This window comes from Scyliorhinus canicula, chromosome 15 (assembly GCF_902713615.1).
Source record: "Scyliorhinus canicula chromosome 15, sScyCan1.1, whole genome shotgun sequence".
In the NCBI taxonomy this organism is placed as follows: domain Eukaryota; kingdom Metazoa; phylum Chordata; class Chondrichthyes; order Carcharhiniformes; family Scyliorhinidae; genus Scyliorhinus; species Scyliorhinus canicula.
In genome coordinates, this window is record NC_052160.1 from 29,600,440 (window position 1) to 29,613,131 (window position 12,692).

The window sequence follows — 12,692 nt, forward strand, 5'->3', positions numbered from 1 at the left end:
AAATTTGCCAACAATACAAAGATTGGTAGGAAAGCAAAATATTATGAAGATTCAAAGCGTCTGCAAAGGGATATAGATAGGTTAAGTAGTTGGGCAAAAAAATTGACAAATGGGATTACAATGTGGGAAAATGTGAGGTTGTCCACTTTGGCAGGAAGAATAGAAAAGCAGCATATTATTTTCAATGGAGAGAGACTGCAGACTGCTGCAGTACAAAGGAATCCAGGTGTCTTTCGGACATCTACCGGGAACTTCAGGAGGCGGAGGAAACCCCAGTACAGGAGCTTAAGGGCAAATGGGAGGAGGGGCTAGGTGGGGAGCTGGATGCGGGCCTATGGCCGGACGCCCTAAGCAGGGTCAATTCCTCCTCACCTTGTGCCAGGCTTAGCTTAATCCAGTTTAAGGTGGTCCACAGGGAACACATGACGGCAACCAGGATGAGCAAACTCTTTGGGGTTGAGGATAAATGTGCACGGTGTGCAGGAAGCCCTGCAGATCATGTCCCTATGTTCTGGGCATGCCCGGCTCTTAAGGGATTCTGGCAGGGATTTTCTAAGGCAATGTCCAAGATCTTAGACACGCAGGTGGTGCCAAGTCCATAGATAGCAATCTTTAGTGTGTCAGACGATCCGGGAGTTCAGGAAGCGAAAGAGGCCGACGTTCTGGCCTTTGCCTCCCTGCTAGCCCGGGGACGGATCCTTTTAATGTGGAGGGACTCGAAGCCCCCGAGTGTAGAGACCTCGGTTAGTGACATGGCTGAGTTTCTCAGTCTCGAGAAAATAAAGTTTGCCTTGAGAGGGTCCATGACGAGGTTCTCTCAGAGGCAGCAGCCATTCCTCGACTTTCTAGGAGAGCAGTAAAGGCCGGCAGTAGCAGCATCCGGGGGGGGGGGGGGGGGGGGGGGGATCGTTACGTTGTATTGTTCCTTTCTTTGTATATACAGTTAATATTTGTTTTTCTTTTCCTTGTTCTGTTATTTGTTGTGTACGGTTATACAAAAATTATGTTTTTTTTGACAAACATTTGAATAAAAATAATTTTAAAAAAAAAGAATCCAGGTGTCTTTGTATATGAATTAGAAAGATAGCATCAAGGTACAGCAAGTAATTAGGATGCCAGATGGAATGCTGTCCATTATTGCAAAGGAAGTGGACTACAAAAGTAGGGACATTTTTCTACAACTGTACAGGGCTCTGTTGTACGAGTACTATGTACAGTTTTGGTCTCCTTACCCAAGAAGGGATATACATGCATTGGAATCAGTTCAGAGAAGGTTAACTGGGCTGTTTCCTGGGGTGAAAGCGTTCTCTTATGAGATAGGTTGAACAGTTGGGCCTATACTCCTTGGAAGTTGGAAGAATGAGAGGTGATCTGAATGAGATATAAGATTCTAAGCGAATTAGAGGATGTCCCCCCCCCCTCTTGGGGAATTTAGAACCGGGGGCTTCGTTTAAAAATAAGAGATCGCCCTTTGAAGGCAGACTTGAGGAGGAGGTCCTCTCAGAAGATCATTAGTCTTTGAAATTCACTATCCAGAAAGCAGTGGCGATGGGAGATGTACAAGGCTGAGTTAAACCAGAATTCTGACCTACAAGCGAATCAAGGATTGTGGGATGGGTGCGGGTAAGATAGGAAAGTGGAGTTAAGCCAGCAATCAAGATTAGCCATGATCTTACTAAACGGCAGAGCAGGCTTGAGGGGCCGAATCGCTGCTCCTGCCCCTAATTCGTACCATCTTCAGGTTCCAGGGAAAAACAGCCAGCCATTCAGCCCCTCCAACCTGCTCTGCCATTCTCTTGCACCAGGCTGATCTGTCCATCAAGCCCATTTACCTGCCTTTGCTCCATATTAATTGGCCCCCTTACCTAACAAAAATCTATCCATCATAATTTTGAAAATGTCAATTGTCCCCAGAATCCAGTCTTTTGATGAGAGAAGTCCACATTTTCACTATCCCTTGGGAAAAAAGAGTGCTTCCCATATTCACTTCTGAATGGCTTGCCTCTAATTTTGGTTATGCCACTTTGATTTGGATTCCTTTATGCGGCGATTCAATTTTTCGATACCAACCTTATTGAACACCTCGATTGGTTAATCAGTTAGAAACATAGTTTGCAGCAGTGTAGATGCTAAAATACCAGTGACAAGTTTTCCAAGTCATGTGCTCACACAGCAAGCTGTAGCATTAAATTGGGCACAGAAAGCAAAGTGTGACTGGAGTAACTCAGCCACTATTCAATGTGTTACACTCACGTTGCTGGAGTACATTAGCAAGGGAGTAAGAGAGAGCTACTCTGATTGGGAGGAAAACTGATTCAGGAGTGAGTTGAGAATCCTGAGGTTTGTGAACATGTTTCTCAGTGAGATAGATGAGACTAGGTAGCGGGGTGCCCATGTGTGTGGGAGGTGACATTTCCCATGGGTGGGGGGTGTGGGGTACCCACAAGCCCGCTTAGAGATCGGTGCACCCTTTCAAAATGGTGGCCCGATCTTGGAGTTCAGTTCCCCAGTGCTGAAACAAATTCCAAGTGTGGGCTAAACCAGTGAGAAACTCCCCAGGGCCAAAATAAATGACTAAGTGTCATTGAATAGCATTGGGGAACTCGCCAGCCTGAAAAATCTGCCACAAATTTACTCATAAATGTTTCCATTAACTTCCACCATAATGGGGTGTAAGCAAATAAAAAGGCAGGGAAAGCGGAGAGGTGGCACGGAACAAAGGGAGGACCAGTGATAAGGTAACAGCCAGGAGAAGTTAAATGATGTAAGGGATGACCATGCAATGCAAAAGTGGATGGCACAGGAATAAATAAACAAAAGATGGGTCTGGAGGAGGTGGAAATGGCAAAAGCAGATTTTTTTGTGGAAAATTGAATAAATTCTTCATAGAAGCTACAAAAATTCACATTCAAAAAGTAATATATCAATGCATTTCTGATGAGAATTTGACTGACCAATGCACAGAACACTTTGCGGAAATATTTTGTTTCCAAACATGATTATATTTTCATTTACTCCTTAATGCCAGGTTTTAGTTTGCATTTCAAAATTTAATGTAGGAGTCTGTCCAGTGCAAATGATAAAGTCTCAAACTGATTCACTGCAACTGACACTGGCCTAGATTTTTGCTATAACGGACAGCCTTTCCATTGTGCCAACAAATGCCAAAAAAGAGGTCCTAAGACCCACCCCAAAAACATGGCACTTTCCATTTTTACAGGGGTGGGACTGGAGCTGGGGCAGGGTTCACAAATCCGCAATTTATGGAGGCCATTTAAATCACCAGCTACCACCACTGAATGGAGAATTCCAGGTAGGCCAGGTGTATGAAACCCGGAGTGTGCAGGTTAGACCAGGTGAGAGATGGTCTGAATTTGGTAAATTCATTTGGACAGCCAAGTAACTCTTTGGAGAAATAAGGTACCCCTTTAGGTATGGTCCTGGACACTTTTAGGAGAGATAAGTCACTGTCTGGAATTGTTAGAAGTAACTAATTAGAATTGTCAAAGCTGTTAAAGAACTTTCAACCTGTCAACAAACTGTCAAAGCTGTCAGAGAATTGTCAAAAGATACTAAGTGAGTTGGCATGGCAGGGATAAGGGCAAAAGGTAGTGGGTAGGGACATGGGTTGGCATAGAGACTGTAAAAGGCCACATGGTATAGAGGGCCTGAGGAGAAATGGGGATGGGTGGAGTGGCATGGGAGGGATTTTAAAAAAAAATTTAAGTTTTTAAAAACTTAATTCAACAAAGTGCTGGGCAAGCCTTCTGCCCAGCCTGTCCCCGACAGCCCCCACACTTGTTCCAGCGAGTCAAACCTCTAGCCCACTTCCCACAAAACGAAAACCAAAATTGCAGGTTTCCGTTTTTAAAGATTGGGTTCACAGAACCACAAATTCTCCCACCTCAGTGCATTTGACACGAGAGTGAAAATCCGGGTCACTGTATCTGCGCATGTACGATAAGTGCTTCCTTAGTTCTGTGCCAGTAAAACTCTCACACTTGACACATCTTTTGTTATTTTCCATGTCCCATTACCACTCCCTTTTGCCTTTTTGTCATTTAATCTCTCCTGCTTTCCACTCAACCACAGACCTTCCCTTTGTGCCTTCCTCACCTCACTTTCCCTGTCTCTATACTAGTTTAAAACCTGCTACTTATCCAACATTTTCTACTTCTGTGGAAGGACACGGACCATTAACTTGTTTCTCTACCGTAAGTGCCGTCTGATATGTTGAATACGTTTGAATTTCAGGCACCTGAGCTGCCGAAAGGGTAATTAATTACCTTGGAGTTGCCAATGAGTGCAATTCCAATTGACAACTTGCGTTTCATTCCTCCGGACAAAGTCTTGATCCTGGCTTTTCGTTTGTCCTCTAACTTCAGTATTCTTAACATTCGGTTTACCTCTTCATGGATCTTACCATACTGGCACCCTTTTAGCTGTGAGGGATAAATGGACATCATCAACACACTGAGGCAATGGCATCTAACAACGCAAAGCTGGAGTGAGTGAGTTAGCTCGGATGAGATTCACCCAAAAAATGATTGTCATTTTGGGTGAGTTTGGTCGGGTGATTCGCGTCGACCTTTTTGGTGCGATCCAAACTGGTATTCACCCACACTTAGTAATTTTTTTGGAGCTTGGGGAGTTTCTCCCCGGTAAATCCCACACTTCAAATTTTTTTCTGCTGCAGGAAACTAAACTCAGCAGCCAGACCTGCTCTTCAGAGATCAGGATGCCAGTACTAATCTGCGCCCAAGTGAGGCCTCGTCGGTGCTGTCAACGACTACTCGGAACCGGGAGAATGCAGCTTCAAACAAGATGCGCAAATCTAGTTATGAGCAGCGAGGGTGTGATCCAGATCAGCTGGGTGTAGTGGGTTGGTGACTCGCAATCGGTGACTCACAATTGGCTCGGCACCCGGCGCGAAACCCATTTAGGGCCTTTCCCTCGATGCACCTGGTGCAATGGGATCAGCACATGGCGCAATAGGGTTGGAAAATCAATCCCATCCTGTATCTCCCTCACTTGTGCTATTCTCTCTGCCTCATGCCCTGTCTCTCTCACACTCTGCCTCTTTCCCACCCTCTTGCACTAATTCCCTCCCAATTCCCCCTTCACTCTCATAACCCTCTACCTCCTTCTCTCCTTCGCTCGGCCTCTCTCTCCCAACCTTTCCCTTGCTCGCTCACCCACCTTCGTTCTTGCTCACTCTCCCACTCTCACCCTCACTCACACTCCCACTCTCTCCCTCGTTCGTTCTTGTTCATGGCAGGGACTAATCAGACATTCTCCCATCTTGGAAAATGTACCAGGATTGGGCAAGAACTTGAAGGGAATATTTGGGTCGGACCATTAGGAAGACAGGGTAGTAAGGGCACGTCTGCGCAGTTGGCAAAAGCTGAGCAGATTACCAGCCTGCCGATCTAATACCAACCAGTCAGATCTAATCTTGAATCTTTGTCCTCTTTCTTGGTTGGCTGAGGAGTATAAGATGAAAAGATAACTGTGAATGTTTGAAATTTGAAATTTAAATCCTGATGTCAGAAATATACAACAGGTCTGTGAGGATCCATGGGAAAGAGGAAAGGTTAGAGGTTTAGGTGGGATGCTCCAACAGCATTGAGCTCAGAACAGGCTCCCACCATTTCACACTTGCTGGTAAGGTGCAAGGAAATTATTTACCATGAAGTAAATTTAACGAATAAAATCTTGAATGGAAAGCTAATTTAAGTCATTGTGACCATGAAACTATAATTGATTGTCATAAAAATCCTTCTGGTTCACTAATGTCCTTTAGGGAAGGAAATCATTACCTCGTCTGGCTTACGTGTGACTCCAGACCCACAGCAATGTGGTTGATTCTTAACTGCCCTCTGAAATGGCCTAGCAGGTCACTCAGTTCAAGGTCAATTAAGGATGGGAAATAAATGCTGACATTGCCAATGGTGGCCCACAACCATGAAGTAGTAAAAAGAAGTAATCAAAAACTAATGCCCCTCCGCTCTTCGAATAGTACTGTGCAATCTTTCACACCAAGCTGAACAGGCAGATCTGGATTGAGTTTCATGCGTCATGTGATGCATCATCTCAGACGGTCAGAACTATACCAGAGCGCAGCTTCTATTGTGTGTCAAATCACAGATTGGAGCTTAAACCTATGATCTTCTGACTCAAAGCAGAAGGTGCGACTCACTGAATCGAAATGGCATTTTGCAATAAACAGATGGAACACCCGGCAAGGACAAAAGTTGACAAGTTATATATTGTGCAGTCAGCTGCATGGAGAGAGAGAGAGAGGGAGAGACCAAGTTGCCTTTATCCTCTTACCTGAACCTGGATTCCTATGTGTTCTTCCCCTCCAGCATAACTTACCCCACTAAAAAAAAACAAATGTTCTTCTACGGTCAGGTCATCAAACAGGACATCATGTTGCGGACAGAGACCCAGACTCTGGCGAACCAGTGGCATGTCCTGACAGATATCATACCCGTTAATGGAGGCACTGCCACTTGTAGGAGGGAAGAGACCTAATAAACAGTAGAACAGAGAAATAATCAACATCACACTTCAAATTTAGTCCTTAAATTGGTCAGTGCCAGAACTAAAAATATAGCCTTCTCCCCTTGCGCACATTCATCCTCTCCCATGCACACTCCTCCCTTTCCCCTCCCTAAATTCATGCCTCTCTACCCCAGACACTTATCAGGTTCCTGAAATGGCTTATCAATTTTGAGGCATCTCCGATTCCCTGCTTTAAATTGTCCTATTTCAGCTGATGTACCTGCTTGAGGCAGAAGTGGAATTTATTTAAGATCAAATTGGATCCAACATGAAATATGCAAAACTGGAAGCGTAGGAGAAACTTGACACACAGACAAATTTGGTCATGCAGCTCTACTACATTGTGGGATACAGCGAATGGAGATCCAATGATCCTGTCTCATTAATAAGATTGTGAGGAGCAGACCAATCACTGGGATTCTTCTCACAAGGCTCCAGATTATCACACAACCCTAATCTGTAACAACATTCTGATGCCAGTTACAAGACTCAAAGGGTTGTCTTCCATGTATTCAGGGCTTCCTCTGCAACCTCGTCTTCTGTTGACTTTGATGTGAATAAACCTTGATTTCCCAAGCAGTTAAGGCGGCTGGGAAAATACCCTAAATTAATACATAACATGGGTCCTTTAAATAATACATTATATTACGAATAATGAAAAGGCAGCTACATTCATAAAATAAACCAGCAGCTGACCCTGGACAAGCAGTGGTCTCCATTTGTGGTCTCAAATAAACAAACAACATGGAGCTTACTGATGCTTTGTACAGGTGCTGTGTGGTTTTGGTTGGTAAAATTCCATAAGAACCACATGCACATTTGAGGATCCTTACACCGTGGTTCTCCCCAACATGTGCCTAAACTCTGAGGAAGGAGTGTGTTATTGTTTCTTCAGGGGAAAAGACTGCTCTCCAAACCAAGAAGAAGACACTCCACATGTATATATTCATTCAATAGCCCGATTTGGAGACACTGGTGATAATGCTGGGCTCTTGTTTGTCAGACTCAACTGGCCGACCAAAGGAAAATACTGAGTGTTTGTGTTTTGCCAGCAATGCTACTTAGAATCAACAGCAACATTTATGTGAGTTCCAATGGAAAAGCCAAAGGAGGATTAAATGAAGCCTAACCTGCGAATATATTAGAATACATTCTAATATCCTCAAACTTACCCGTGAGCATGGACAAAGTAGTGGTTTTTCCAGCCCCATTGTGCCCCAGCAGTACTGAGATTTGTCCCTTGTATAAATTCATGTTTAGATGAGAGACTGCGGTCTTAATCTGGTTTCCAACTTTAAACACCTACAGAACACAAAGCTTTTAAATGGAATCGTTAAACAGGCAAGCATCATTGCAGCTTATTTCAAATCTGTTATTTTCTTGGTTCTAGAACAGTCCCTGTAGATTGGAAGTTAGCAAATGGAATACTGCTATTCAAGAAATGTGGGAGAGAAACAGGGTAGAAGCCAGTTAGCCTGACATCCATCATCAGTAAAGTGCTCAAACCGATTACTGAGGAAGTTATTTTGTTGAAGCTTTTCATCTTGCACACATCAGGACAATTGCAAGAATATCAACGGGAGGAGAAACAACAACTTTATACTGTATGAGTATAAAGACTGATTGCTTGGCAAATGGACTCTGACTGATAGAGACATTTCCATGGAAAATGCATCAGTTGATGGTGACTGACAGTCAACTGCCAAACATTATTTGAAATTTAAACCAGACGGCTTGACTCTGATTGATCAAGACATTGCCGTGAGGTATGAACCAGAAAATGGCTGTCACTTTGTTTAGCTGAAAGAGGCGCAATGCATCTAATGTTGGACAGTGAGTTTTGAAAGCACGGCTGGTTGGGTACAGTTTGTACTTTGCCTACTGCAGACAGCAGAAGGGCAAGATAAACTCAAAACACGTGGATGAACAGTTGCAGGACTGTCAAGTAAATTTTTAAAAAATTATTAAACAAGGAAAGATTAATTATAATATATAACCCCTTAAACCCATCTATATTTTTAAAGATATACCCAGATAACACCAATACAAAAGGATAACACAAATTACAAAATGTATCTTATAATCTAATATTCTCAGTAAGTACATAGTTCATGTAAACAAACACGCAAATTTAGGAGGCAAGAACTGATTTGGTGTGTTGTATATCTTGCCCTTCTGCTGTCTGCAATAGGCAAAGTACAGACCGTACCCAACCAGCCGTGCTTTCAAAACTCATTGTCCAGCATTAGATGCATTGTGCCTCTTTCAGCTAAACAAACTAAGTGACAGCCATTTTCTGATTCATACCTCACGGCAATGTTTTGATCTATTAGAGTCAGACTGTCTGGTTTAAATTTCAAACAACGTTCGGCAGTTGACTGTCAGTCACCATCAACTGATGCATTTTCCATGGAAATGCCTCTATCAGTCAGAGTCCATTTGCCAAGCAATCAGTCTCTATACTCATATAAACCAAGTGATAGATGCCATCCTAAACAGCTTCTGTGGATTGCTCATCAAATCCCCCAGATGTTTGTCCCACTGCGAGTCAACTGGTCTCACTGGAGCTCTGAATTCCACATGGGTAATTCCAAACTCCACGCTTGAAAAACACGCCGTAGAATCTTCTCCAAAACAACACTTTCTTTTGGATGCCTTCACCAAGGATCCACTTCTTGGATTTCAATCTCTCCTTTTGGTATTCCCCTGCCTTGGATTGCCACATTTAAGTTTCCACACAATCTTTCAGGAACCCAGCCATGCCAACAGAACACTGCTGCCTCACAGGCTGTATTAAGATGCCATCAAACTTTTGATTTATCTTGGATGTCTTGCTTTTCAACTAGCTGACTTTAAATCTGGTTCTTGAAACTGTCTCTTTAACTCCAAGCGCTTTAGAACATAGAACATAGAACGATACAGCGCAGTACAGGCCCTTCGGCCCTCGATGTTGCACCGACATGGAAAAAAAAAACTAAAGGCCATCTAACCTACACTATGCCCTTATCATCCATATGCTTATCCAATAAACTTTTAAATGCCCTCAATGTTGGCGAGTTCACTACTGTTGCAGGTAGGGCATTCCACGGCCTCACCACTCTTTGCGTAAAAAATCCACCTCTGACCTCTGTCCTATATCTATTACCCCTCAATTTAAGGCTATGTCCCCTCGTGCTAGCCACCCCCATCCGCGGGAGAAGGCTCTCGCTGTCCACCCTATCTAACCCTCTGATCATTTTGTATGCCTCTATTAAGTCACCTCTTAATCTTCTTCTCTCTAACGAAAACAACCTCAAGTCCATCAGCCTTTCCTCATAAGATTTTCCCTCCATACCAGGCAACATCCTGGTAAATCTCCTGTACACCCGTTCCAAAGCTTTCACGTCCTTCCTATAATGAGGCGACCAGAACTGTACACAATACTCCAAATGCGGCCGTACTAGAGTTTTGTACAACTGCAACATGACCTCATGGCTCCGGAACTCAATCCCTCTACCAATAAAGGCCAACACACCATAGGCCTTCTTCACAACCCTATCAACCTGGGTGGCAACTTTCAGGGATCTTTGTACATGGACACCGAGATCCCTCTGCTCATCCACACTACCAAGAATTTTACCATTAGACAAATATTCCGCATTCCTGTTATTCTTTCCAAAGTGAATCACCTCACACTTCTCCACATTAAACTCCATTTGCCACCTCTCAGCCCAGCTCTGCAGCTTATCTATGTCCCTCTGTAACCTGCAACATCCTTCCGCACTGTCTACAACTCCACCGACTTTAGTGTCGTCTGCAAATTTACTCACCCATCCTTCTGCGCCCTCCTCTAGGTCATTTATAAAAATGACAAACAGCAACGGCCCCAGAACAGATCCTTGTGGTACGCCACTCGTAACTGAACTCCATTCTGAACATTTCCCATCAACTACCACTCTCTGTCTTCTTTCAACTAGCCAATTTCTGATCCACATCTCTAAATCACCCTCAATCCCCAGCCTCCATATTTTCTGCAATAGCTGACCGTGGGGAACCTTATCAAACGCTTTACTGAAATCCATATACACCACATCAACTGCTCTACCCTCGTCTAACTGTTCAGTCACCTTCTCAAAGAACTCGATAAGGTTTGTGAGGCATGACCTACCCTTCACAAAACCATGCTGACTATCCCTAATCATATTATTCCTATCTAGATGATTATAAATCGTATCTTTTATAATCCTCTCCAAGACCTTACCCACCACAGACGTTAGGCTCACCGGCCAATAGTTACCGGGGTTATCTCTACTCCCCTTCTTGAACAAAGGGACCACATTTGCTTTCCTCCAGTCCTCTGGCACTATTCCTGTAGCCAATGATGACCTAAAAATCAAAGCCAAAGGCTCAGCAATCTCCTCCCTGGCTTCCCAGAGAATCCTAGGATAAATCCCATCCGGCCCCGGGGGCCTATCTATTTTCACCTTGTCCAGAATTGCCAACACTTCTTCCCTACGCACCTCAATGCCATCTATTCTAATAGCCTGGGTCTCAGCATTCTCCTCCACAATATTATCTTTTTCTTGAGTGAATACTGACGAAAAGTATTCATTTAGTATCTCGTTTATCTCCTCAGCCTCCACACACAACTTCCCACCACTGTCCTTGACTGGCCCTACTCTTACCCTTGTCATTCTTTTATTCCTGACATACCTATAGAAAGCTTTTGGGTTTTCCTTGATCCTACCTGCCAAAGACTTCTCATGTCCCCTCCTTGCTCGTCTCAGCTCTCTCTTTAGATCCTTCCTCGCTTCCTTGTAACTATCAAGCGCCCCAACTGAAACTTCACGCCTCATCTTCACATAGGCCTCCTGCTTCCTCTTAACAAGAGATTCCACTTCTTTGGTAAACCACGGTTCCCTCGCTCGACCCCTTCCTCCCTGCCTGACTGGTACGTACTTATCAAGAACATGCAATAGCTGTTTCTTGAACAAGCTCCACATATCCAGTGTGCCCTACCCTTGCAGCCTACTTCTCCAACCAACACATCCTAAGTCATGTCTAATGGCATCATAATTGCCCTTCCCCCAGCTATAACTCTTGCCCTGCGGGGTATACTTATCCCTTTCCATCACTAACGTAAAGGTCACCGAATTGTGGTCACTGTTTCCAAAGTGCTCACCTACCTGCAGATCTAACACCTGGCCTGGTTCATTACCCAAAACCAAATCCAATGTGGCCTCGCCTCTTGTTGGCCTGTCAACATATTGTGTCAGGAAACCCTCCTGCACACATTGTACAAAGAACGACCCATCTAATGTACTCGAACTATATCTTTCTCTGCTTTTTACTTGAATTCTCCTGAACAGGACCGTGTTCAATTTCTTGTTCTTCGTTCCTTTAACTTAACTGTCTTACTGAGACGTACATTTGTCCAACTCACAGGTTTATTTTGTTCTTTTGGGAAGTCTGCATTCTGCAGCTCCCCGTCCTGTCCAGTTTCCCCTTGGTCGAGCTTACAACTAACATATACGTTCTTTCTATCCTGGGGTGGCCCCTGGTTGTTAAGCAACGACCTAGTTTTCCTTTAAGCCCCGTTGCTTTCACATTGTAAGTCCCCGTCCCCATGCATGCATCAAAACCAAACTGAAGCCACTTTCAAATACAGAAACACAAAATTAAACTTGCTTAAAGCTATGCCTTATTTCTAATGCCCTCAAAAACAAATATAGCTGATATAAAATTACTTCTGTTTCCTGCCAACAGTGAAGGAATAGTATTATAGTTCCAAATTCAATCTGATGTGGGACTTGGAGGAGAATAGGGAGAATGAGAGGTGATCTTATTACCCCAAAAGATTATGGATACTCCATTATTGAATATACTTAAGTCTGAGATAGACAGATTTTTGTCTCTCATGGAATCAAGGGATCAGTATCAACCAGTATCAGGAAGGTGAAGTTGAAGCTGAAGATCAGCCATGATTGTATTGAAAGATAGAGCAGGCTTAATGGGCCATATGGCCTGCCCGTGCTCCTATTTCGTACACTTTTATAACTCATGACCTGGAACAGGATGAGACCATTTGGCCTTTTGGTTTTTCCATTATTCAATTAGATCATGGCTGACCTATATCTAACTCCATC

At 43.7% G+C, this 12,692-nt stretch overlaps 1 protein-coding gene across 1 annotated transcript in view; it reads right to left on the bottom strand.

The window, feature by feature from the left end:
• Nucleotides 1–12,692, bottom strand: part of abca3b (ATP-binding cassette, sub-family A (ABC1), member 3b) — a 191,204-nt gene that overhangs the window by 77,046 nt on the left and 101,466 nt on the right. Inside the window, 3 exon segments of the mRNA XM_038820903.1 lie at nt 4,287–4,442; nt 6,379–6,533; nt 7,740–7,869. Of these exon segments, the coding sequence (XP_038676831.1) occupies nt 4,287–4,442; nt 6,379–6,533; nt 7,740–7,869 (441 nt within the window).